The sequence below is a fragment of the Natrix helvetica genome (genome assembly GCF_964273705.1).
Source record: "Natrix helvetica genome assembly, chromosome: 1".
NCBI lineage: Eukaryota > Metazoa > Chordata > Lepidosauria > Squamata > Natricidae > Natrix > Natrix helvetica.
In genome coordinates, this window is record NC_138548.1 from 256,807,164 (window position 1) to 256,834,663 (window position 27,500).

Here is a 27,500-nt window from a genome sequence, read left to right on the forward strand (position 1 = left end):
CATGCTGCCTAAACTTCAGTTGGGATTATCACTACTGAAAATATTTTCTTACCCATCAAGGTGTCTAATGGAATTCATGAAGGTGAGCCTTTATTTCCTGATATTTAACTTGATATTAGAAGCATTGTTCTCTTTTATCAAAGAATCCAAAGATATTGAGCATATAAGACTGCCTAGAGTCCAAAACCAATGATTAAATAATGTTGATTATTCTCAGCTATTAAGATCCATCCAATGTCCTAACAGCCCTCTAGAAGCCTGTTTTGCCTAACTATCAGAGCCAGGTCAATGCAGCAGAGAAATCACCCAAGTACCAGCCCTTTCTACTTTTGCATATACGTAGCTTTCCTGCATTTGTGGCCTACATTTCAAACCAACTATTCACTGCTTCTAACCAAAGACTCAGCCCAGCCCAGCAGAAGAGAGGAGAATATAGTGGGGTGGGTGAAAACAGCTATGCCAAATGATTGTTGAAATTGTATGCATGCATTATAATAATATGCAATTTTATGAACAAGAAGCTTTCTGGAAATTTTTTTTTCAGAGGGAAGCTGTAAACACTATATACAAACAGACAACTGCAGCCATATCTATTCAACCTTTTCTCCACTCTTTTGTGTGTGCACCGAGCACAAAGAAAATACATGATGATACATTTGGTCCATTGCTGAGCATAAGGACCTGTTACCCAGGAAGACTCCAAGTCATTCCTGGTTCAATCTTGCCTAGTTAGGTGCAAAGATCTACATCAATAAATATGATCATTGTGTTATTATTTGAGGATTCTGATCTACATCTGGAAGGCACCATGGTGCCCCTTGAAAGAGAAGTCCTAAATTCAGATTACTAGGAGAGGTTTCAGTAATACATACCGGATATGTATTATACTGGTATATATTATATGTATCATGATCTGGCATGCAGAAAAGAAGCATTAAAAGAAGTAGTAGGTTACACCACTTTTCTTAGAGTAAACCTTAAAGAACTAAATCAGGCTTACGTATGAATAAGTCTATGCAGGATTGTCTGTGGATTGATTCTCTAAATTTTGATGTTGTAGAAGGTTAATTGTATGAAGTTTTAAAACCTCATATGTCCCAAATCATTATGAATAGTATGAATATTAAAAAAAATACTAACAAATACTACATTTAATTTCAATAACTAAATTCTGAAACAGATTTCATGCAATTGGAATGCCTCCAGAACCATATCACATAAAGGATGAGGGCTTTATTCAGCCTTCTTTTATACATTATATAACAGCTTCAAATGTTGCCCTATGATAAGCAAATGTGAAATCAACTAGCATAGCCTTAGAAGCATTCTGGCTGCATGAAATCTCCATTTCAGATTTTTAGTCCTATACCTTTGGAAAGATGAAAAAAATGCTACTGAAAAAGGTTTGTTTATGCTATGTATGAAAACATTACCTTTACCTGTGGCTCCAGATAGACCTTTGTGTAGACTGCCAGAGCAATAACATTCACCCGCCAAGCAAAAATGAGGCATTGATCTGGCAGGTGCTGCAAGGAAAAAGTATATGGTAGTCAAGAAACCTACAAACTACAGCTCATGATAAATGATTAACCAGTATGCCACAGTGCCAGACTGAACTCCTGGCATTTTATAATTAGCTGTTCTACAAAGAGAGATATATATCCATTTGTTCTTTGTAACCATATTAGATAACTAGCTGGGTTAATGCAGAGGCAATGAGGGCTTCCCTTATAGATATCTATCTTCCTGTTGTGAAAGAACATAGTACAAGAATAGAAAGGCTAGGAAGTATATTGTAGGAATAGGAGACTTTAAATATAAGACTGAGATGAATGGACATAGAGCAATTTTAGAAAAATAATGATCCAGATCTAGCCTGTTTACCTGTTATAGCAAAAACAAAGACTGGAAGCATGATGCTCAATAGATTAGTTAGCTCTTAAACCAGCTATACTTACTAGCAAATAAGATGTACTGAACAAACACTCACAAGATTGGCTGTCAATTCACCACAAGGCCTCATGTTGCATTGAGATACAAGTGATCTATGCATCTTTATTGACAGAAATTAGTGTGTGGATCACTGTAAATCAATAAACTGGAGTGCACCAGTGACTTGGAAAAATCTTCAGGAAGATACCTGAAGATGTGAATATCTCAAGGAAGATAAGATAAGAAGAAAACATCTTTGGCATTGAAGTATTACATTAATATTAGGAGATATCTAAAGAAGTGTCAATAAAATCAAGGGCAGTCCAGTCACATTTAATTTTGATATGCAGACACATTTTGTGTCTTTCTGCTAAGAAATAAATGTCACAGGAGTCAACCATTCTTATCTAAAGTGATCTGGGTAGCTTGTGTTCCAATTGTCAAATCCCCAGACATGCAGACTGATCGACTTACATGATTTCTATGGAACTCCATTTAAAACTCTCTGATTTGCAAGCTTAAAACAATAATATTTTTGTTCTTTTTACAATCCTGTTTAAAAGATGAAAACAATAATGAGATCTTATAATTATAAAAAGGATAAAAATAGATAAATCCAGCTGGTAATACATAACAATATCCCCAATAAATTAAGATCTGGAAGCCTGAGGAAAGAAGATTGTTTTCACTTCCCTTCTGAATGTTTACACCTCAACCCTGTGGACAAACTATTCCACAGGTATTGGGCAACCCAGAATGGAGATAGGTTTCCTGGTTCCCACCTCTTTATCTTCATGGAGGCAGAGCTATGCAAAAACCTTCACGTAGGATGGGCAGATTCTTCCCAGGAAGCACATCATTCCAAAGATAGCCAGGACCAATGCATGAAATACTTTATAGGTAAAACCAGCCCTTACAATTGTACTCAGAAATATATAGGTTACTAGTATAGTAATTGAAGGAGATCTTTCTGCTGGAGTGGCTTTTGCTTGTCAGAAAATAGGCAACCACAATGTATACTTTTTGCAGTATTTGGATTTGGATTTAGGATTTATTGGATTTATATATATTGAATAATCTTTAGAAGCAGCCCCAAGTACAGTAGATTGTAATTCTCCAAACAAGAGAGAATAAGAGCATGAGTGACTCTAGTCAAACATCTAGCTTCAAGAATAATCACATCTGACATATCCCTCCCCCACCAAAAAAGCTGGGAAAATGTTCTCCTGGCCACTCTCCTCCATCAGAAGAATTTTCCAGATTGTCTGGGGAAATATAGAAATCCTATTTAAAGCCAAAGCTGGAGCTTTTGGGGAGCTAAGTTATTTCTGAACAAATAGGTATTTCATCTTTCAGGGATTCAGCTTGATATGTTTCAAATCATCAAGTTCCAGACTATTTCCAGAGAGGCTATCAACCTATGGTAGAGATTACAGTTGGGTATCCTCAGCATACTGATAGAATGGGCTGATAAATGATCTTTGCCGTGCATTAATCAGGATGCGGGAGAAAGTCAACTTTTGAAAGTCAATCTTGGGGTCAAGAAAGTCAATCTTGGGGTACCTCTGTATTGAAGCAGCCAAAATCTCAACCAACTTTTGAAAGTCAATCTTGGGGTCAAGAAAGTCAATCTTGGGGTACCTCTGTATTGAAGCAGCCAAAATCTCAACCACTCTTCTCCTATCATCACTGACCAGAACCACTCCAAACATCACAGGCAACTCAGAAAGACACCATAGTTGATTAATTCAAAGTTCACTGTGAGATCTATCAGGATGAGAAGAGTTGTACTCCCCTCATTCAAGTCCCACTATAGGTAATCTAATAGACACTGAGCTGAGCCCCTCTACACTGTAGTGTTCATCATGGTTGAGGGTAAAATTGCATAAAATTGCAGCTTCAGATCAGAGGTGGGTTTCTACCGGTTTGCATCGGTTTGGGAAAACTTGTAGTGGTAATTTGGCCTGGGTCACAGAACCAGCAGTGACTCAGGTTGGCCACACCCCTGAACTGGTTTCTTGGTCTCTGCTGCCATTGCCAGCATGTTTTTTATTAGCTTTTCATGGTCTTTGCGCATGTGCAGAACAATTTACAGTGAGTGCAACGAAGCGGGCGCGAAGCGAACAGGTACCAACACCGGTTGGAACCCACCCCTGCTTCAGATTCATGAAAACAATATAATGGTCTTTAAGTAAGTTATTTTTAAAAAATATCTCAACAAGTCAGTAATTTCAAATGTTAAAATGTTGATGTCTATCATTCATTATTAATTGCACAATAGTGGATAGGTTGACTGACCTTTAGTTCAAACAAGATAAGGAATTTATTAACTGTGGGTTCTGCTGGCTAACTGGGAGGATAAATATAAACTCGCTTTGGTTGAAGTTGCATTTCCTGAACAAAATAATCAAGTTTACACCGGAGCACTGCACTAGAAGATTGGCTAATGATGATGAATAAGAGTCCAGTATCAGCTTTGGTTTGTCTGACACACAACTGAGGTGAGAAAATAAAGCTAGCCATTATCCTTCAGTTTGTATTCACTTATAATGAACTAACTTTAATGAATTTTATGTATGGGGCAATCATAAAAGACAGTTCAGAAACTTTTAAAATTCAACACATGAATGGAAATATGCCAGACAGATCTTAAGATATTACTATGTCTTAGAATAGAGACTCAATTATACACTAAGTTTTCCCATTATTTCTGATGGGCTTAGTAATAGCTATAAGGATTTTCTCTACATCCAAAATTTGGAATACCCTTTTAAGAGGTGCAGAATAGGCAACTTGGTGTCTTCATGAAGTTTTAGACTTAAATTCCCATTAGCTTCAGGCAGTTGGGCCAGTGGCATGAGATAATAGGATACTTCTAGTTGCTTATATATCAATACCGGTAGTATACCAAGTTGCTTGTTTTCAGGAGAAAAATCTTCCAGCTTCTATTACTACTGTATATTTATTTGACAGCTTCCTTTGCAAAAGAGCTTCATTTTTATGGCAAATAAATAAATAAAAAATGATATTATACCTTATCCTTTTTTTAGTGAAGTTTAACTATGTTAGCCTGGCGCGCATTATATATTCTTAACCACATTATTACTGCTAGTATGAAAATCTTGACAAAAGGCACAGCTGTCAAAATAAGGCTGCATGTCCCATGGAAGCTTCATTGATTCATTTCATGAATCAAATAAGCTTTAAAGTTCATTCAACTCAAAAACTCAGAGGATGCTATTAAGCTTCTATTAAGCTGCTGATATGGAAATTGCAGTTCTATCCCAAGAAATATTTTTTGTCCTTTTCTTTATGAAAGCATGGAGACAGCAAATCTGGCAGACATATCAAACTGAAAACTGGATAACATATCCCTATATCTGCATCTATATTGCTATTTTTCTTTATTCCATATCAAACTAAATTCCGGACAATCTGTCTATCTTGGTCTTTGTCTCTAGTTCTACTACTTCCGTGTCCCTCTCCCAATTCAGCTCTGCATTGTAACAACCAGCTATATACTTAAACGGTCTGAGTATTAAGCCAGTAGAGACTGGATACAATGAAGGGAGCTGATGCAAAAAAATGAAAACACTGGAGAGCACATCATTCATAGATCTGTTTACAAATATAATGATTGGATTCATACAGTGGTTTAACCCAGAATGAAAACATACCATGTTGTTGGTGGGATGTGTGAACTCAGCCATGCAAAGGAGCATTCTTATGTAGTACAAGTTGGTCTCAGTCCTTCAGTTCAACAGGCTGTATTCAGGGCAGAAATCTTGTTAGATGCTGATGAGTTTCTTAGTTAAACCCCTGGGGTTGGTATGCACCTTGGGGTGGGGAGAAGACACAGGAGCAAAGTTCTCTTCCGCCATCTAGTTGGCTCATCAAGGCATCTGAGGCTGTTTTCTAGCTGGGTGGGGATGTTTGCTTCTGCATAATCCTTTAGTTATTCAGTGATCGAATCCCCAGTTCCCTGAACGGGACCTCAATGTTGAGTATATACCCAAAAACCCAGAATAACAGGCTGAAAGCCAAGAGCAGCGCTCCAGTATAAACAAAGAAATCCCAGGAGCTCAGAAAGCGACAGAGCCCAAGGACGAGGAGGACCAGTCCAGCCACATCACACAGGACAGCTGCAAGAAATATCAGAAAACACCGAGTCCTGCGTAAGAAGAGGATCATGGTAAGCACAGCCTCAGGCAAGAGAAAACCTGAGCACCGCTTTCATCTCCCATGCCACTTGTCAAAAAATATCCACGCTGCCTTAAGGCCAGAAGGAAATATACCTGTCCTAACGCACCTCCCAGAATAATAGGCAGATTCGCCAGGCAAGGCTTTTAACTCCTTCCTGTTCTGTCATTGGACTGAAGTGACACGTATTTGCTGACTGGGCTTCCCATATAGAACCAGATCTATTTGGTTTGGTTTGGCTTTGTTTTGTTTTCATTTAGGTACTCAAATTTGGTACACCCTTAGCTAAGCCATGTGTGGTGTTTGTGGTTTATTTTTGTTAAGTTCTTTTTAACGTGGATGTTTTATATGCATATTAAGAATTGGATACATTTTATATTGTTAGATCAGCAAGTGAATTAGAATCGGTAATCTGCATTGGGATCTCCTGGGAGGTTTAGTTCAGACATATCTGCAAGGCTGTAGATCCTATATCCTTAGTTAATGAAGCCTTGTGCATACTTCCTAGCCAAAGGGCAAAGAAATTCTAAAACCTGCTGAGATGAACCTTGATTTCTGATGAATTCATGGACATTTCATAATCCATGTCATTTACATGGCAGAAATTCAGAAATGGTTTCCATTTTCTTCTGGAGTGTTTCTTTTCTATTTTTCTCAACTACAATCTAGACTATCCTGGTAGCCTCTCTCTCTCTCATCCATTTATTTCTGGGCCAGCTTGCAACACTCTTATGTCTAGCATAAAACTACAACATTTGCAGTTCTACGGTGTTTGACTGCTTTTTTATTCCAGCTGGAGGATCACTGAAATCAATACTGAATTGTGATTGTGAAATATGAATTGATAATATACCAGGTGGACTCATTTACTGGAAAAATGTTATTTTACATGCTGTTAATATCAGAATTATAAAAAGAAATCATGCTTAGACATACCGTATCTGGGCTATGAACGACTGGATAACCATTAGAGGACAGCAAAACAACAACAATGCTCAAATTATTTTCTGTTATCTAGGGGTACATTCAGATGTTTACAGCCTAGATATGGTATTCCTCACACAGCAATATCTATACTTCCAAGTGGTGATTGTTCAAAGCCATTGGTCTTTCCTTGGCCTGCAAGCAGATGTAAGGAATGGATTTAATCTGTTAATCTACAATCTTTTCTCTCATACCCCATGCTGCTATTGAAGAGTTAAGTGCTTATCATTCTTTATAAATAGTATTTTTTCTCTTGTTAAAGAATAGGATGGGGTGGATTTCTAGGTTGTGCAGATACAATGCAGACCATGGATGTGATACTTTTTATGCCAGAAAATTCCATTCAAATACATTCTTGTTTCTTAGTAGGACGGGTGTATTCCTTACAGTCATAAAACAGGCAATAATTTAACAGAGGAAGCACTATTCAACAAGGCTTCTTTGTCTGTCTGCCTGAAAAGTGTCTATATTGCAATACTCTGTATAGAAGAGTCCATTTCCTGATCATTCTTTTAAAGAATCTTTCCAATCTTTTCCATTTTCCATCCTCAATGTTTTTAAAATAAATTTCTATAGTGCGGGGATAATACATAATGGGAATACAGAATCTACGGTATTTATTTTGTTCAAGGACATTAGGTTTTACTATTTTCCTAGCAAAGCTCCTACCACTTGGAGAACTTCCATGAACTGCTCCACATGTAGCAAGGCATCCTCTCTTTTTGTCAGTCAAGTATCCTAGGTAATGAAAATCACGTCTGTTGGGATAACCAGGATATGAATCGTACCAGGAATAACATTTGTACCAATCTTAGGCTTGGTTGAATGTTCTGCCAGATGAATAGCTCTCCGTCTCTGCCACGCTTTTTAGACTGAGGTGTGTAACCAGCCTTCCTTTTCAGCAAGACAACAATCCTAGCTCAGTTGTTTTGCCACTCACTGGCTGCCTCCCCTAATAACTAGTTTTGTACTGTAACAATGATACAGGAGTTCTGAATAATCCCCTTCTTTTTAAATGCCCAGGAACCTCTAGGCTGCCTCACCAAGGTAAAAGAAACACTTAAAATGACTCTTTGTCCAGTCAGGGCTATTATTACTTCTACACCAAAAATCACATTTTGATTTGCCTTCCCGTGTCTGGAAGAGTCATGTTCCAATTCCTAGGATGAGATGATTACAAGTCATCCTGAGCTGAAAGAACATCATATAAAAAACCAAACATTTGAGCTCTAGTTTGGATTGATGCAGGATGGTGACTCTTCAGTCTTTGAAGCCCACTCAAGCCATCCTGAGGATCCAAAATAATTGGCAGTCTTACTATGGACTGGAAGAAAAAGGCTGCTTGAGTTCACATCCTTTTGGAAGCCTTCTTCCTATAGAGCACAGGCCTGTGGCTCAAATCAAACAACCGAAACAGGTGGCAAGGGCCAAATAATATCTGTGCAATGATTTACCAGCTTTTTAAATGATAAAAATAGCAAACGACATTAAATAAAAACTTAACAGGAAAATTGCAAAACAATTAAAAAACCCCACTCCTATAATCCCAGTTTACCACCTGTTCCTGTGGTGAAATCATTAGATCATTGTACCTCTTGCAATCCTTTTCTGCTAAAGGATGGATGGATGAATATGCAGCTCCTGTCTGTCAAAGAGATTGTCCCTTGTTTTAATGGAAGCCTCCCTTGCTGTAGGAAGTCTATGATGGTTTCAAAGTCTTTCTCATCATCATCTACTGGGGGGAAATAGGGAAGCCCCTTCTAGGTCACTCTGGTACTATGCATCTCACAACCGCAGGGGGAAAGCATATGCCACTGATGGCCAAATCTGGCTTCTAGATAAGAGCCTTCTTATGCCTCACAGACCAGGGTTGTTATATATAAGAGAAAGAAGAGGTTGAAAAAAGACTTTCCCCTCCTTGAAAAAGGTACTGCCTAATTTCCATGAAGCTTTCCTATACACAGATTTTTAATTAAATGCATGATATCTTTTGATGGGCAAATGCAAATTTTACTTCATGCCTGTTCTCATATCACAAAACTGTCTCAAAGTAATCAAATGCCCTCCAGCTTTAAGGAAATCCATGTCAACTTTACAGTTCAAAAGTAGAATGAGATTTCCCTTTCCCCCTTTATTGTTTCACCCTTTTTTAAACAAATAATTTAAGATGGTGAACATATTCAACACACATTTCTCCTCTTATTTTCCCCATATCAGCAACCCTGTGTGGAGGGGAGCTTGGAGAGAATGACTGGATAAAGTCACCCAGATGGCTTTCGTGGCTAAAATGGGATTAAAACCCTCAGATTCCTGGTTACTAGGCTAGAGCCTTAATTACTAGACCAAACTGACTCCCTTTTCATTTTTTAAAAATCATGGTTTGTTGGTTGAAGTTGTAGTGGACTGAATACATAACACTAAGCCATAAATCATGATATTTCAAGCCACAACGACAGGGCCACATATCATGTTAAATCAAATAAAGCAATTGTGTTGTAATATAATGTATGAACCTTACACCAGCTGCTTGATTCTTCTTCTTGCACCATTTATGAAGCTGATGATGTAGCCCATTTGTTGGAGCAGCGTTGACAAGCAACTTCCGTGGTGGCACTGTGGTTAGAATGCAGTACTGCAAGTTGACTCTGCCCAGTGGCAGCAGTTCAGTCATGACCAGCTCAAGGTTGAGTCAGCCTTCCATCCTTCCGAAGTTGGTAAAATGAGAACCCACATTGTTGGGGGCAATATGCTGACATTGTAAACTGCTTAGAGAGGACTATAAAGCACTATAAAGCAGTATCTAAATCTATTGCTATTGTTAGTCCCATAAGTCAGTGATCAGAAACAAAAGGAAGAAGGCAAAAAGAAGAGATTTTGAAAATAGGGGACCACTTTATTTGGTTTTCTTAATAGGAAAAGTTTCTTCTTTTATAGAAGGCAATAAGGAAGTCTTGGTTGCTCCTTTTATGTATTAAAAGAGAAGCAATCAGAGTAGGCATGTTTGCCTGCTGGGATCCTGTTGATACCAGCATCAAAGTTGAAATGGTTCATGTGAGCATTGTTGACAATTGTTTATAGACTATTAAAAGACAGCAAAGTATATATATGTTCTAAATGTTTTTATGGTTATATTTTCTGGCTTTGTAAAAATAATAAAAAGCTGGGATACATAGACATATTGCAACAAGAGTACTGGTCAAGTAAATTTCAGAATGAAGCTTTGGAACAAAATGGAACTTTGGAAGAAGTACGTCAATATTTCCCACCCTTATTCTACAAACAGAAAGTATTCTACTCTTTTCAGAGACTTGGAACAGGCACTACCCAGCTATGATAGAGGTCAACAAATCAGGATGGAGTGTATCTAGATTGACCCAAGATTATAAATTAAATTCTGTGGGGAACTCATGTCTGTTTTCTTGTTTTAAAGTTTAAGGTTATAGAGGTTTTTTTAAGTTCCTCTGATTGTCATCAATACTGATCTGGACATTAAAAGAATCACATGGTTTTCAGACAAAAATGTTGATTAACACGTATCTTGAAGAGTTTAAGGCGCAGAGGTGGGGAAAAGAGCAGCAATGTACAAGATATGGAGGGGGGGGCACGGCTCCACCCAGGAGCAGAGAGGAGGAAGCAATATTGAAAAGGCTCAGGTCACAAAAATAAAAACACCTGAAATATCATTGCAATTGTTGATATACTAGAAAGTGACAAAGAAAGAGATGATTGAACATGTTGTTGACATAAAGTAAGAATTCTGTTTATGCTATCCTTTACATGTTATTTTTAAAATTGTAAAAGTGTGAGATTGGGGGGGATTTCTACTGCCAACATGGAAGCTACTAAAATTTTCTATGTACCCTATTACCTTTTTCCCATAAATGTTTTTAAAACCAATAAAACTTTTTACAAAAAAATAAAGAGTTTAAGGCATGGCTTGGAAGGATCAAGTTCTTGGTGTAAAGGTACTTCTATCCCTTGAATGCTTGTTGAATCTATAAAATTTCATAGGATCCTTTGGAGTGCTGTTGACGTCAGTCCCTCACAGCTGACACCCATGTTAGTCTTGCAATGTTTGAATAACCAGGGTCACATGGGCAGGGTGCAACAGGTGGAAGGCTTGTCTGAAATTCCATAATGGTCAAAGATGATTTTAGAATTTCACCCAAGAACTAACAATCCTTCAAACATTAGTTTTTTAGTGTGACATTTAATTCCAAAAATCAGTCAAATCTATCTAATGTATGTATTTTAAAGACCAGTTTATAGTAATGAACCCAATCCCACTAATCTGTTCAATAAGTAACTTTATTTTTTTTATGCAACTGCACTTTGGGGCTGGGAAAAGAAACAAGTGGGAAGAAAAGAGACATTTCCATCACCCAAAACCCATTCCTTTAAAATACCGAATTTGTGAGCGTCATAGACAATTGAAGTGAAAGGTTACTTGAGCGTCTTTCAAGGCTCAGCTGTTTAAAAAAGGAAGTCAAAGATCTGTCTAAGGCAGGATCCCTTAAAATATTGACCCCTCCCCAGGGTGGATAGGACTATCCAAGGAGTCACTTTTATTATCCATAGCATTTGATTAAATTGTCATTTTTTTTCCACTTTATTTAAACATTTACACCCATTTCATAAACTGTAATAAATAGGGGTCGATGAACAATTTGAAATGTCATGAAGGGATCAATGAGCTGAAGCAGTGATGGCTAACCTTTTTCTCCTCGCGTGCCCACACCCTAATACAATGCGTCCTGTCCCCCTGTGCATATGTGCATGACCCCCTCCCCCTCGCATGTGCATGACACACACCCTTGCTCATGCCGCGCATGCATGTGATCCCCCGTGCCTCATTGTGGGCCTAGCAGGCCTCCCTGAAGCCTCCTGGGACAGAAATGGGAGGGGGCTGGAGAGTGCACTGTGCTGCACACCCACCCACCCACCCATGCATGCACATGTGTCTCCTGCATGCGCGGCAGAGATCCAAAAATCAGCTGGCTGGTGGGAGGTGTGTGCGCATGCGTGGTGGAGCTCAGCTGGGCAATGGCTCGTATGTCCGCAGAGAAAGTACCTTGGGTTCGCCATCGCAGAGCTGAAGAGTTTAGGGACCTAAACTCTAAAGCACGGGTGTCAAACTCACTCACATGAAAGCAACGTGATGTTTTGCGACGTTTTCCCCTTCGCGGAGCTGGGGTAGGCATGGCCTGCACATCACTCATCTGGCCCACAGGCCGCCAGTTTGATACTCCTGCTCTAAACTAACTAAAGCAATCAGTTGCAACTACCCAGGTCAGGATGTTCTGCTCTTTTGCCAGGTAATGAAAGTAGTGAGGGTATTCAAGCGAAACCACTTATTTTTTCCTTATACAAAAATAAACCAGGACTTTGGCCTTCCTCTGTTAGACGTTACTCTTGTAAATCGAAGAATGCAAGTAAAAGAAAATGTCTCAACTGAGCAAATAGTGGTTTACACAATATTTTCTTTTATATATTAGGTACACAACCTGAGGCAGTTTCCTCTCTTGAAATTCTTTTAGGGCAGAACAATGTCCATTAAAATGAAAGTTTCAAATAAGAAAGAATGAGATAATGAAACATGAAAGCAAAGAAATGGGATGCCCCTCAAGCTTTGGATTGTATTTGCAATTGTCTCCCCACATAAGAGGGAGGGGAAAAGTTTGAAACTGTGTGTCGAAAGACCATCCTTAAAACAGACGCAATTACCTAAGCAGGGTAAAAGCCATGCCCTGACATTTGGTTCTTGTTTTGTAATATGGCATATGTCAGCTTCAAATTACACAAAAGGAAGAAAATAATTATTTGCAATCTGTGCATGTGCATTCCTTACACTCTTGTAATTCTTACATGTTAGCGGAATACATTTGCAGGTGACAAACAACCTTCAGTAAAATGGGAAAATATTTTATGCCCAACTGGTTTCAGTGGGCAAGATTTCAGTACAAACTCTATTAAAGATCAATGAGGCTTGAAACTGGCTAAATTCTTTCCACTTTCCTGGATTTTTCAATTGGCAGTGGGCAGTTTAAGAGAATATCCTTTTCCTCTACCCCAAAGGGTATGAACTACAGGCAGCATGCATGACCTAAATAACCATTGAACCTGTTCTACTGCCAATATTTTGTTATTGCTAAAGATCTTACTTGGAGTTTTAGTCATTACTTGCCTAATCTTTACAGTTAAATGGTTCATACATTTTGTTTCTGGTTTTCTTCTGGCAAGAAAAGAAACACCGGTAGAGAAATCTTGCATTTTTCAGGCAAACGATGAAAAAAAGCAGATTGGAAAAGCAACTACATTATGTATTTATTCAAATGCTCATGATATCCTTTTAAAGGTCAAGCTGAAGAAGAATGAGACACCATTTAATAAGATTTTAAATTGTTGAAATGAAAACGTGTATTTAATCTTTTATTTCCTCATTGTCTTTTCTGATCAAAATAAGTTTTGCAGCAAGTTATTTGTCTTGCAGATGGGGGGGGGGGGGAAACAGTACTGAGATGGGATTTTTTTTTAGAAAATGAGGATAACAGTTGCCTTACCTTGACTGCTGGTGAACAATGGTGCATTAACCATTAAGCAGACTAAGGACATGCTTAGGGCACCAGGCCCAAGTGGGCACCACAAAGTTGAGAAAGAAAAAAAACCAATGAAGATTTGTGTTAGGAATGTAAGCTAACAGTTGGGTTAGCAATATATAAACCAGGATGGTAGTACTGTAGCTTTAAGTACTGCTGTAATGTGATTGGTTACTATTACCTCAAGCAGCCATAAGATGGAGCCATAATGACTGTTAGCTTTCTGTTAGACGCTGATCAATGGATATATCATGAAGTTACTGTGTTTTTGCTACTGTTAGCCTAAACTGATTATTTGATACTGGACTGTGTTCGAAGGATCATTTCCTTAACTGAACATTGATAACTGATAACTGAACATTGATAATTGACTGACTGAACCGTGTATGACTTGGACTGTAACTTGAACTCTGAATACCTCTATATTTCCACATAGTAAACTATTATTATTTATACTATTCGGTGTCTCTGTATGCTGGCTTGTGCGTGTTCTTCCATACCACTCTCATTACGCTTCTATGCACACTTGCTCTCCTAACAACTCTACTATTGTATTGTATTATTGTATAACAGGGAGCTTACTTACTTAACAATTTGTACAGTATGTACAAAGGAGGGGGGCACCAAGATTTGTCAGTGCTTAGGGCACCAGTGAGCCTCAATCTGCCACTGCTGGTGAGGTTCTTCTAGGGCCAGGCCTAGAAAGGCTAAGCATCTTTTCCTGGGGATTTTTATAGATTTGTTTTAAAAGTATTCTTATAGTTCCCAGGTTACATTTGGAATAATAGCATTAATAAAGAGGACAGTAAATAAAATAAAACTTATTAATGTATTTTATTACTCCTCTTTTTTAATTGTTTTAAATAATTGTTTAGCCAGCTAGAGAATTCTAGTCTTTGATCATATTAAAATGGTTAATATGAATAAGACAACCTGCTGTGGTTTGCAGTTTAACATTGGCATAAAAGAGCATAGTACCAAAATTACTCCCCTGTAAACAGTCCAAATAATCAGAGTACACTATTTCTTTAAAAAAATAAAGTTATTTTATTATTTAAAAAAAAAAAAACCTCTACCCAGTCATCATTTTTCTTGTAAACAAGTAGATTTGCACCAACTAGCCGTATCCCAATTTCTTGAGAGAGAGACAACTTCAAGGCTGTTTGCACAGTTCCACAGCTGCAGTTCAGCCACAAATCCTTCAGGGCACAAAATAATTCCAGGCCTCGCTATGGAAAACGAATGTACGACAAAGAAAAAGCCATGGCAATGAAATCCTTCTGGAAAATTCAGCATTGGAAATCATTCAAAAGCATAAGACCGCAGACTCCGTTGGTCAAACGACTCTTCATGCTATCCAAAGCTGTGCCTGTGTGAACAGTACACAAAGAGATGACACTGTGAAAATTTGCTGGAATTGTCTCTGACGAAGCTGGGTAGAAGTCCAACACACCAATAATCAAACTTCTCCAGTAGCACGGCCACAGCAGGAAGCTCCATCAACAAAGGGCAATGTGGAACATAAATAGAAGAACAGACCTAGGAGGGAAAATAAAGCATTATTGTCACGTCAACATTTAGAATTTATAATATATATACACATCAGAAATCTGAGGGTTGAAATCTAAATCTAAATCATTAGAAATCTGACCTTGAATCAAGGTCCAGTAAATTCCTGGCCTTAGAGGCCACATACTATAATTTTAAGGCCAACGGGATGTGCAGAGCAGACCACGAATGTCCTGTCCAATGATTCCACTGTGCTGTAGTAAACAGTCTGATGAGAACTCCAAGGTTCAGCTTGTTTTTCTTGCTTTCCAGCCTGGCTTGAGTGATGTGTGTTTGGAGTTGGTGTAAACTGCTTAAGTTCCTTGATACATACTGGAGAACTTTAACCAACAAATAAGTAGATGGGTAATAGATTCTAGACAGACAACCCCACATGTTTACACCATCTTTCACTGTTGACTTTTGCGTCAAAGAGGTAAAAACAACTTGGTTTCACTTTTTCTCCCCCAAGCCCATTCCGTGTGACTTTCAGACTTTGTGTTAGTGGTAAAGTAGCTCAGACACAGACACAAAACAAGTTCAGCCATTATCTCACATGAGCAGTTTAAAACCTCAAACACTTCAATTGAGTTGACCAGTTTAATTCACTGGATAATCAGCTTGGCAAAAAGCTTATCAGTTTCTGTGTACCTTTCTCAGGAAAGGGAGTTCACTAAACTGATTTCATATTTAAATCACTGCTGTCAGCCCCAAGACAAAACTTTCCCAATATTTCTTACATAAGCGACAAGAGAGGCAGAGGTGTATTTTTTAAATTTTTTTTTAAAAAAAAGCATGAAAGGAAGAAGAGAAAGGGAGGAAGTGAGAAAAAGTTGTTGAAGTCCAGAATCATTTAGGTTCTCTACAGTATAGGCAGACTTGACCCCTTAATGAAATGAAAATGAAACCAAATGAAAATGTCTCAGTTGGCAGATCTTAAAAAGAAGCTGTCAATATTCCAAGGAACACCCCCAACGAAAGAAGACTCAGAGGCTTGAAGTTCCTTAAAGTTGCATTTTATTAGAGACTAGCTGTACCCGGCCATGTGTTGCTGTGGCCCAGTCTGGTTAAATGGAAAAGAAAGAAAAGAGAAAGCGCAAGTCCCCCGGCAGAGGCGGCCCCCACATGGAAGTGATCCATGGTGGATGCACCCACAGCCCCGGCCTGGCCAAGCTGAGGAGGAGAGGAGGAAGAGGTGGCTGCCGCCCCCAACCTGGCTTCCCTCAGCGGTGGCAGCGAGAGGAGGCGGCCGACATCCCCTGAGGAGCAGGAGGAAGACGAGGAGGAAGGAGCGGCCCCTGGCAACGCAGACACGAGGCAGCCCCCGCTGGCTGTGGCCCCATCCAGAGACGCCGTCGCCGCTGCAGTCGCTGCCTCATGGGGCACCTAGCAGCCGCCCCAGCCCCGCTGCGCCTCAGGCTGACACCGCCGCCGCCCTGTTGGAGCCACCTTGGCGAGGCCATAGCTGGCTCCCTGCGAGGGGGGTGGAGAGTGCGCGCAGCCAGTCAGGCTGAGGAGACACTCTGCCTCCACCTCCTCTGGAGCTCCACTGGGCTGGGCGGGGGGAGGCCGGCTTAAGGGTGGGATGAGGCGGCCAAGTGATGGGGCAGGTGCCGTCCCGCCACAGACAGCAAAGGCCTGGTGGGAGGGGAGGAGAGAGAGGGGAGGGGGAGTCCAAAAGACTTCGGCTCCCCTTAGTGCAGTGCTTCTCAATTATTTTCTGTCATGCCCTCCCTAGGAAGAAGAAAACATTTCGCGCCCCCCCGCGCGACTGTAAATAGTATCATTTGTCTATAAAATTGTTATAAGTACACCTCTGCATAACACTGTATCCTTATTAACGTACAAGAGAATAAAAAAAGAAAAATGTGGATCAATTTACAACAAAGAATAGCTTTATTAACTGTAGCAGAAAAGATTTAAAGGAGCACAGCTAGAACATATACATACATATATTTATATATAGAGTATCACAGAAGTGAGTACACCCCTTAACATTTTGTAAATATTTAAGTATACTTAAATATTTACAAAATGTTAAGGGGTGTACTCACTTCTGTGATAACACTGAAGAAATGACAGTCCAAGTGGTCTATCCCTCTGTCTCTCTCTCTCCCTCTCTCTGCCTTTCTCTTTCTGTCTCTCCTTCTATTTCTGTCTGTCTTTCTGTCTCCCTCTCTCTTTCTCTCTCTCTGTCTCTCTCTCACTCTGTCTCTTTCTCTCTCTCTCTCTTTGTCTCCTCTCTCTCTGTCTCTTTCTGTCTCTCTGTGTCTCACTCTCTCTTTCTGTCTCTTTCTTCTCTCTCTCTGTCTTTCTCGGTCTCTCTCTGTCTTTCTCGGTCTCTCTCTCTCCTCTCTCTCTCTTTCTGTCCCTCTTTCTCCTTCTCTCTCTCTCTCTCTCTCTCTCTCTCTGTGTCTCTCTCTCTGTCTATCTCTTTCTGTCTCACTTCTCTCACTAGCTCTCTCTTTCTCTATCATCTTCTGAAGGTGGGGGGGGGTGAAAAGGGGCCCATTTTTTGTGCCTCCTGGGGCATCTGTGCACCCCATTTTTCACCTCCCCCACCCCCAGAAGCATTCTACTGGCAACAAATGGGCAAAAATGGCCCGTTTTTTGGCCAAAACCTGCCATTTTCACCCATTTTTTGTGCTTCCTGGAGATTTTCAAAAGACTTGATAGCAAAAGCTTTTGCTTCCGCTTCCCCTCGCTGCCAGTTGCAGGGTGTGGATCCCGCTCGGAGAAAGCAGAGCGGCAGCTCCTCCCTCAGCCAGGAGCCAGCGGGGGCTGGTCGGACAGGCAACCTTGGTGGGAAACTCCAGTCCGCCGCCTTCGCCTTTGCCTCCTTCGCCTTCACCGCCGCCGTTGCCGCCGCCGCCGCCGTTGCACCCAGATGGAAAGGGAGCCTTCGCGCCCCCCTTTACGGAGCCTCGCGCCCCCCCTGGGGGGCGCGCCCCACTATTTGAGAACCACTGCCTTAGTGGAAATGGCGAAACTCGTCAGAGGAGGGGCGGAAAGGGGAAAGGGTGCAGCCACAGCCCAGCCACACATATAAAGGGACCATCAGGACAAAGCTGGAGAGAGGCCGAACTGTTCCGAATATACTATACTCAAGAAATGAACGCTATGGTATAGCGTGTGTTGCTTTTATGTCCAGCAGATGGTGCTGGTTTTCAAAAAACATGTTTTTAACCTGTCACAGGTGTGACATCTATGTAATATACATATATAAAAACATGCGCATAGTCGAATGCAACATTGTGTCAAAATTTCAAAGCAATCGGTGAAGAACTTTCGGAGATTTGAGATTTTGAACAAACACACATTACATTTTTATTTGTATAGATATCATATTGGCACATCTGGGAAAACCCGAATCTGAAAGCTTCCAAGTTTTCCCCACTCAAAAGAAAGTCCAAGCCCCTGCCCAGCACCCACATGTCCATCACATGATCCAATCAGGCACTATCCCAAACTGAAGAGGCCTCCTAGTCATACCCTTCCAGGTGCAGGGCAAGATGTATGTATGTATGTATTTATAGACCGCCCCCTCTCCTTTCGGGAGAGGGGGCGGTCTATAAATACGAATAATAAATAAATAAATAAAAATGTATGTATGTATGTATGTATGTATGTATGTATGTATGTATGTATGTATGTATGTGGAAGGAACATTGGAGGTCTTCTAGTCCAACCCCCCAACCCTCCATTCAGGCAGGAAACCCTATACCATTGCAGACAAATGGTTATCCAACCTCTTCTTACAAATTTCCAGTATTGGACCATTCACAACTTCTGGAGGCAAGTCGTTCCATTGATTAATTGTTCTAACTGTCAAGAAATTTCTTCTTAGTTATAAGTTGCTTCTCTCTTTGATTAGTTTCCACCCATGCTTTTTTTCCTGCTTTCAGGTGATTTGGAAAATAGGTTGATCCTTTCTTCTTTGGGGCAGCCCATTAGATACTGGAACACTGCTATTGTATCTAGCCCTTTCTCCCCTTTAAACTAGATATACCCAATACTTGTCTTATATGTTATGGCTTTGGTACTCTAAAAATACAGATAAAACATGAAATTATATTATATTATATTATATTATATTATATTATATTATATTATATTATTATATTATATTATTATATTATATTATTATATTATATTATATTATATTTATTATTATATTATATTAATATTATATTATATTATATTATATTATATTATATTATATTATATTATATTATATTATATTATATTATATTATATTATATTATATTATATTATATTAATATTATAATATATAATATTATAGTATGTGTTGTATTTGTACTGATAAATAAATAAAGGTAACACAATTGTAACACAATACAATATTATAATATTATATACATCCGCCCAGCCGCGCGGGGGCGGGGGCAGAAATGTTGTCGGCGCTCCCGGATGACGAAGCCACAAAAGCGACTGGGGAACGACGAGAACCTTCCTGCCTCTGCTGGACTGCAAAGTCCAGCAGAGGCAGGAAGGTTCTCGTCTTTCCCCAGTCACTTTCGAGGACTGCGGAGCGCGAGCTGGCGTAGCACACTCAGGAAGGTGGGGAATGGGATCACGTGTGCTGGAAGCTGAGGCAGCCTCAGCCTCCAGCACACGTGGTCCCATTCCCCGCCTTCTCTGATGATGACATCAGCCTCACCAGCCATAAACCTCACCGCACGTCACTGAAACAGGGTACCTTTTTGTAGAAATCTGATTCTGGTGCTTAGGGAGAAAGGCCCAGCTATGATGAATTACAAAGCGCTACTTTAATGCATTACCTTAATGCACTACCAGCTAAACCAATTATTGGCTGCTTCTGACTGGCTTGCCCAAATGCTAGCAGAGGTATGCCTTGCAAGTTACCCCCTTGAGCTTTGTGAATTTGGAGCAAAAGGTGGGGAAATGTGGATTGTTACTGCAAAAGAGTACATGCCCCATTCTCAAGACTTTCCATAGGGAACTGAATTCATCCCTTTGTCTGGTAACACTTTGGACGACTGTTGCAAAGCAGCCCGTTAAGAAACTATGTGCAAACAAAACAGAGGACGGTTACATCAGCAAAGACTGTTCTAAGCCTACTGGGATAATGGAAGTAGTACTTCAACTCATCTGTAAAACATCAAGGCAGGCTAGACTGTTCAGTAATTTTCCTCTAAATAGAAAGTAAAGATTCTCTCTTTCTTAGAGTATTGGCCTAATCAAAAAGATTTTAATACACACAATTAATATCATTAACATCAGCCTGTTTCCATGGACAAATCACCTTCCGATGGTCCTTTGGCTCACTGGTATCGTCCCTCACTGCATAGTAATAGGGCTCATTTGATTGGCCCACCTCAGTCAATTGATGGACCTAATGGGGTTCCAGAAAGAGCTTGCAGTTTTCCTTAAGGAGTTGGTGGGTTGCCTGGTTTAGGCTTTAATCTTTGTCTAGAATGGGCAGATGGGTCAGCCGTTGGAATATATTGCTCCTATGTCTCATTTAGGGACACGGTGGCTCAGTGGCTAAGACGCGGAGCTTGTCGATCGAAAGGTTGGCAGTTCATTGGTTCAAATCCCTAGTGCCATGTAACAGAGAGAGCTCCTGTTATTTGTCCCAGCTTCTGCCAACCTAGCAGTTTGAAAGTACATAAAAAATGGAAGTAGAAAAACAGGGACCACCTTTGGTGGGAAGGTAACAGTGTTATGTGTGCCTTTGGTGTTTAGTCATGCCAGCCACATGACCACGGAGACATCTTTGGACAGCGCTGGCTCTTCAGCTTTGAAACGGAGATGAGCACTGCCCCCTAGAGTCAGGAACGACTAGCACATATGTGCGAGGGGAACCTTTACCTTTACCTATGTCTCATTTCTGTGGCACATTGGGTTAGGAGGAGCTCCAAGAAACACCAGAAGAGAGACATGGAGTGCTGCTAGAGGACGATTCAAAGCAAGTCTGATTAAACAAGAGTGAGAGCACGTATCAGGGATTATCTTATCACAATAAGGGTGGCAAAATGTTTCCATTTCTCTACCTGCATCTCATCTGCCAATAGCTATCCAGCAGCTATGTTTGGGTGACCTGGTCACAGCTGAGTGGGGAGGAGCCCCAGGATAATCTATAGGGCTGCTGATTCATGTTCAGCAAAATTCATGTTATCTGGTAGATAAAATCATTCAGATCTACTGCAACTTGGACTCTGACTGGGCAGGTCTGGCTGCAGTGCCAAAGAAGTGAGCCTTCTTCTGTTACAGTACTGCTCTCCGGAATGAGTTTCTCCATGAAATCTGTGTGCCTCCCACCTTGATGGCATTCCAGAAAACCTTAAAGATCTAGGAGCTTTTCCAGGCCTTGGGTTAGGGTAGTCGAGGGCCCTTTTGGATCTGTTTGAGGTTGTGGATATTATTAGCAAGATTTTGTTCTTTATTCCTTATTTTTTTTCTAAAAAAAATAATTATTGCATTGAGCCTTCTCTTCTGTTTGGGTCTCCACACTATCCAGAATCAGTTTCGAATCAGGCGATATCTAAACTGAATAAATTAAATTATCTGTATGATATGAAAGCAGTGGTCTCGCTTAGCTAGGGATCAGGCGTCACAGACAACTTGATTCTTGACTAATGCTTTAGGACCACTGAAGTTAGTAGCTGCTTTTGTTGTAGCTGCTAATTCTGAAATCAGAAAGAATGCATAAAAATCCAAAGCTAGGTCAGTCACAGGAATCAGAGGTTTAATCTTCCGAGCTTTTGGACTTATGGTGGAGCCCATCTTCAGAGAACTTCTCTTTGAGAGAAGTTAAGAGGCGTTCCCTGAAGATGGGCTCCAGCATGAGTCCGAAAGTTTGGAAGAGTAAATTTCTGGTCCCAATGATTGAACCAGATTGGATCTTGCAACATTATTCTGGGTCACATATATCAGGGAATGTATAAAATATACAGAAGAGGGAATACATCCAGTGGTGGGATTCAATTTTTTTTACTACCGGTTCTCTGGGCATGGCTTGGTGGGCGTGGCAGGAGAAGATTACTGCAAAATCCCCATTCCCTCCCAATCAGCTGGGACTCAAGAGGCAGAGAATAGATGGGGGTGGGAGCAGTCAGAGGTGGTGTTTATCGGTTCTCCGAACTACTCAAGATTTCCACTACTGGTTCTCCAGAACTGGTCAGAACCTGCTGAATACCACCTCTGAATACATCCCTCGCTCTGTGAAACTTTAGAGAAACCTTTTAATTTCTGCCTTTCATTTTCATGTAGCAAGGGAGCAAAAAAAGGGTGGAGAGCAAAAAGCAAAAGGAGGCCACCAGACTGTGTACAGCAAACTCCAGTAAGTAAATAGACTCTCCTACAAAACACCTTATGCCCTATCTCTGGGGTGGAACCTAACAACACAACATTATCTCTCTCTGTATGTGTGCATGTTACATAGAGACAATTTATTCAGGCCTGGACCTTTCATGTGTGAAGAACAAATATAAGAAAGAAAGAAAAAGGTGAATAGTATGTTCTACTCCAAAAGTTCAATAAAGGTTATTGATGAGGGATTTCTGCCTTCTCTGCATCCAAAATTCCCACCTTCCAAAGAGCCCGTGTGCCACATATATTGGTATAACAGAATTGCATTCTACAGAGTCAATGCAATTTAAAATAGAGGCTCTTCATTCTGTTGTGGTCTTCAGCTCCACTTTTACCAGAGTTGTCTTCAGTTCACCATTCTTGCCCAGAAGGCCAGAATTATCCTTAATCAAGGATTAGACTCAAAATCATTTTTATTTTTTCTGGTTCAAGTGCAAAGATTGTCTTCATCTGACCCCACATTTTGAGGCTAAAAAGTGTTTCCTGTAACAGTATGTGGAAATGACCTTGGGAGACGGGATAAAGAGATGCTGCCTAAGGAATGGTCAGATAAGAGGAAGCATAGCTCACAGCTGCCTAGTGGGTGAAGCAACAGGGTCGGGGAAAAACCCCTCCTAGATTCTTAGGATTGTAAAGGTGACAGTGGGAGAACTGTACTTTCAGACTTGCAAGATTCTATTAATGTAGCTTTACAATAATGTAGAAATCATATTTCCTGTCTAGTAAGGCTGACAACTCTGGAAAGCTAAAAGTTATTCAGGACAGCTGCTTACAGGGAACATCTGATTAAGAAGTGTCACCTGCGCCATGCCAATCAGCATACAACTCGGGAACAGGCGATGCACAGCAGAGTTGTACAGAAACACGAAAACACGTTGGGTAGGAAGAAGAAAACAAGCCCTCAATTTGCAACACTCATCTGAAAGGGCTCTGCTTTGCTCTTTTCTCCCCAGAGGCAATGGAAGCTTCTACAGGCAGGATGAGAGATGCAGTCACTTCTCAGAAGCTGATCCTTCCTTGGGAGCAGTGCCAATGGTACTTCTGGGCAAAATGTACAGTGCCACACAAAACACGGACTAGTGGGAACAAGGCACACTCAGCAGACCATGGAACGTTGCTTATTATAGCAGAAAAACAAGATTCTTTTAAACAGAGCCAGCTTCTGCTTCCATTGCCTCTTCTCAATCCCATCCATCATTTCGAGTCTGTTGGATCCCCAGATTAATTGAAGGGGGCCTTGGAGGTCTTCTAGTCCAACCCCCTGCTCAAGCAGGAACCCTATGCCATTTCAGGCCAATGGTTGTCCAATCTCTTCTTAAAAGCCTCCAGCATGGGCGCATCCACATCTGGAGGCAAGAGTCTCCATAAGTTATTCCAAAAAACATTTAAGGTTCCTGTTGCGTTGAAAACAACAAACCTTTTGAATAGTTTAAAGCGAGAGCCAAGGGGCAGCCAAGAGAATAGCGGCAATTCTGGACTTACAACAGTTCATTTACTGACCATTCAAAGTTACAACGGCACTGAAAAAAATGACTTATGACCATTTCTCACACTTACGACCTTTGTAGCATCCCTGTGATCATGTGATTGGAATTCAGATGCTTGGCAACTGGTTCATACTTATGACCGTTGCAGTATCTCAAGGTCATGTGATCCCCTTTTGCGACATTCTTGACAAGTAAAATCAGTGGGGAAGCCAGACTCACTTAACAACCATGGCAAGAAAGATTGTAAAATGGGGCAAAATTCACTTAACAACTGTTTCATTTAGCAACAGAAATGTTGGACTCAATTATGGTTATAAATACCCGTAGTACTTTTTGATCTCAGAAGCCTTAAAGAATCCAAGTAGAAGAGGAACCCTGTTAAAGCTGTGTGTGGTGTGTGTGTGTGTGTTATGCTTGAACTGAATATTGGGTTCATACATCACTTCACTGGTTCTTCTTCATGGCTCAGCTGAAATCCTGTCCATCAGTTTTTGAATCAGCAGGAGTGTTCACCAACACACTAGCAAGCCCTCTTCCTGCCATAGGCACAATACTGGCAAATGGTGCAGTCCTTCCTTACTCCTAGTTTAGGACTAGGAGGTCAATTGGTGAATTTCTCTGTTTTCTTTCCCTCTCACCAACATCACTAACCAGCATGAAAACATCACTCTCTTTAATTAGGAATAGGGCAGAAGCAAGTTTTGACAGATGGCTAGATAATACATTTGTTTGCCATTTGTTTTGCACACCTATTCGGTCCATGTGCATTCAGGAGAAATATTGTAGGTTTTTTGGGTGGAGGGAGAGGAATAGTATGAAATCTGGGTTCAAAAGCAGCCTGAACAGAAACACGGGGGAAAATTAACTGGTGGTGGAGCAGCAGAAAACAGTTTTTTTCTCTCCCCACTTAAGCATGCGCAGTGCCACCACTGCTGGACAGCTGCTCTAGGACTCTGAGCTGGAAAGATACAGCTCAGATTTGGAAGATACAGGAAGGACTGGATTTGAAAGAACCAGTTTCTCTCCCATTGCCCAAAGCAGAGACCATTTGGGGGGGGGGGGTGTTACAAAGCGGGACACACGAACTAATCTGGCAAACAGATGCTGTTTGATTTCACTCATTAAGACTCATCAGACTTCACCCCACCATTATAGCGGGTGAAACCCATCTGATCAAATGCAGCCTGTTGCCTATTTAATGGGGAAAGAACGCTTTAACATCAGAATAACTAAGAATGTCTTCAGGCTGCTTTTGGCCAGAGTTTGGGATGAGATATACCACCACTAAGAAAAAGAAAAGAGATTGAAGGGATATGTTGATATTATGGCAAGTTGCAAAATATGCCACATCAAAACCGAACAAGCCATAAGATAAACATTGACAGTTTTCTTTTGTTACCTGTGACCTGTTGACTCATCCTCTCCCCCTCCCCTCCAGTTGCCTTTCCCCTCCTGTATCTTGTAATAATTTTAAGAGAGCATGAGAAAATGGTATCCATCTAAGGGGTGAGGTGGGGGACCTGTCCATGCCCAAGGCACACTATTAATCCGAGTCCAGTTTAAGTCCTGTGAAGTTGAAACAGGAAGGGCCGGAATTGCTCAACGGAGCTGGGCCGGGAGTTGGAAAAGGGCGATCAGCCAAAGGACTGAACAGGTGGATAACTTCAAGCCAAGAGTTGTCAAGTTGGCGGAGATGCCCACAACTGTGGCACCGCGCGCTTTGCTGAGAAAAGCAAGACTGAAGTCTACTCGAGCTTCACTATGGCTAAGTTAACCGCGCCTCTCCAGGCAGTGAGGGGGAAAGAAAGCCACGCGCTGGTTACCTGGTTTCTGTTTCCAGTCCCAAAGACGATGCTTTACACCAGCCGCTCCTCGGCTGTCCCGGAGTTTACAGTCACCCCAGTGCGGAGGCGGCCGAGTTCCACGGGCCCATCGGGGCGGAGAGAGGTTGCAGGCTTCGGGGTCTTGGCTGGGGCGCCCCGAACAGAGAACAAGGAGGGCGCAGGCGCCGGCCGGCGGCGCTGGGAGAGGCGCTCGGAAAGCTTGGCTGCCAAGCGCAGGAAGCTGGAGTGGTGGCGGGGTTCGGGGGAAGTGGCGGGCGTCCCGAGAGGCAGCTCTTCCACCGGCACCCCGCGCAGGTTTCCCGAATACCAGAACAGCCAGAAGAGTAGCGACAGGAAGAGCAGGAGCCCCCCGGTCAGCATCAAGAAGTCTTTATAGGGGCGCCCGTGCACAGTCGGTCTCCCCACGCCCCCCGCCAGGAGCAAGGCCAGCCCGGCCACGTCCAAGATCAGCGCGATCGCCAGGAAGATCGCACAGCGCCCGTAGCAGTTACGGGCCATGCCCCTCCTGGAGGATCATCCGAGGTCCGGCTGGCTGGCTGGCTGGGTGGCAGCCGATACCAAAGTCTTCCGCCACGCCCCTTCAGTGTAAACGGGAGGCTTATCTGCCGGTAGAGAGGCCAAGCTCCACGCCGCCCCCCCTCCCCGGAACGCTTCGGTTGATAGAGAAAAATATTACCACCCCCCGCCTCCTCCGAGAGGAACTGGGAGAGGATCTGTCGAGCCTGGCCCCGATAGCTTCCAAAGTTAGTCACAGTCTACCAGATTAGTATCCCCCTCCCCCTTTATTCAGTAGCAATACTGTCATTCGCGTTGCCTTTATACGACCCTGGGGCCTTCTCGCAATAGTTAGGATACTGCAGTCCTGCTAATCGCGTCTAGGAGAAGAAAGAGAGAGGGATGGATGGATGGATGGAAAAGCGGAACTTTCCATCGCGAACAGAAAACTCGCGCCAAGCTAAGTGAAGCTCGCCTGTCTCTAACTTTCAGCAAAACTTAGAAAATCGGAATCTCACAATAAGAAAGAAAGAAGAAAGAAAGAAAGAAAGAAAGAAAGAAAGAAAGAAAGAGAAGAAGAAAGAAAGAAGAAAGAAAGAAAGAAAGAAAGAAAGAAGGAAGGAAGGAAGGAAGGAAGGAAGGAAGGAAAGAAGGAAGGAAGAAGAAAGAAAGAAGAAGAAGGAAAGAAAGAAAGAAAGAAAAAAGAAAGAAAGAAAGAAAAAAGAAAGAAAGAGAAAGAAGAAGAAGAAAGAAAGAAGGAAGGAAGAAAGAAAGAAAGAAAGAAAGAAAGAAAGAAGAAAGAAAAGAAAGAAAGAAAGAAAGAACTCTCAGCTGGCCCCCCAGTCACTCCTTCCATGTCTGGAGACTTGAGCAGTTTTCCCTAAATTAATGCCCTTCGTGTGTATTGGACTTGAACTCCCATAATCCCCAATCAAAAGTCTAGTGCAAGAATATCCCATTCTGATTTATATATGTTGACGGTAGCAAGACTACGTATGAGCAAAAGTTGACAGAGTTGGCAGAGAGGGCTAAATTGTCCTTATGGATCAAAGAAAAGA

At 41.3% G+C, this 27,500-nt stretch overlaps 2 protein-coding genes across 2 annotated transcripts; both read right to left on the reverse strand.

Annotated features, from left to right (window-relative positions):
* Positions 1–5,883: 5,883 nt before the first annotated feature.
* TMEM238L (transmembrane protein 238 like) lies at positions 5,884–13,710 on the reverse strand (the record flags this gene model as incomplete). The annotated part of the gene is made up of 2 exons (XM_081937330.1): positions 5,884–6,074; positions 13,677–13,710. The coding sequence occupies 2 exons, from the start codon at positions 13,708–13,710 to the stop codon at positions 5,884–5,886; spliced, it is 225 nt and encodes a 74-aa protein (XP_081793456.1).
* A 1,085-nt stretch (positions 13,711–14,795) lies between these two features.
* Positions 14,796–26,459, reverse strand: LOC309382664 (transmembrane protein 238-like). The gene is made up of 2 exons (XM_081934386.1): positions 25,927–26,459; positions 14,796–15,251 (listed from the first exon to the last, which is right to left on the reverse strand). The coding sequence occupies exon 1, from the start codon at positions 26,443–26,445 to the stop codon at positions 25,960–25,962; it is 486 nt and encodes a 161-aa protein (XP_081790512.1). The 5' UTR covers positions 26,446–26,459; the 3' UTR covers positions 14,796–15,251; positions 25,927–25,959.
* Positions 26,460–27,500: the final 1,041 nt, after the last annotated feature.

Coding starts and splice junctions, on each gene's coding strand:
- LOC309382664 (XM_081934386.1), bottom strand. CDS start 26,445: ATGGCCCGTAACTGCTACGGGCGCTGTGCGATCTTCCTGGCGATCGCG.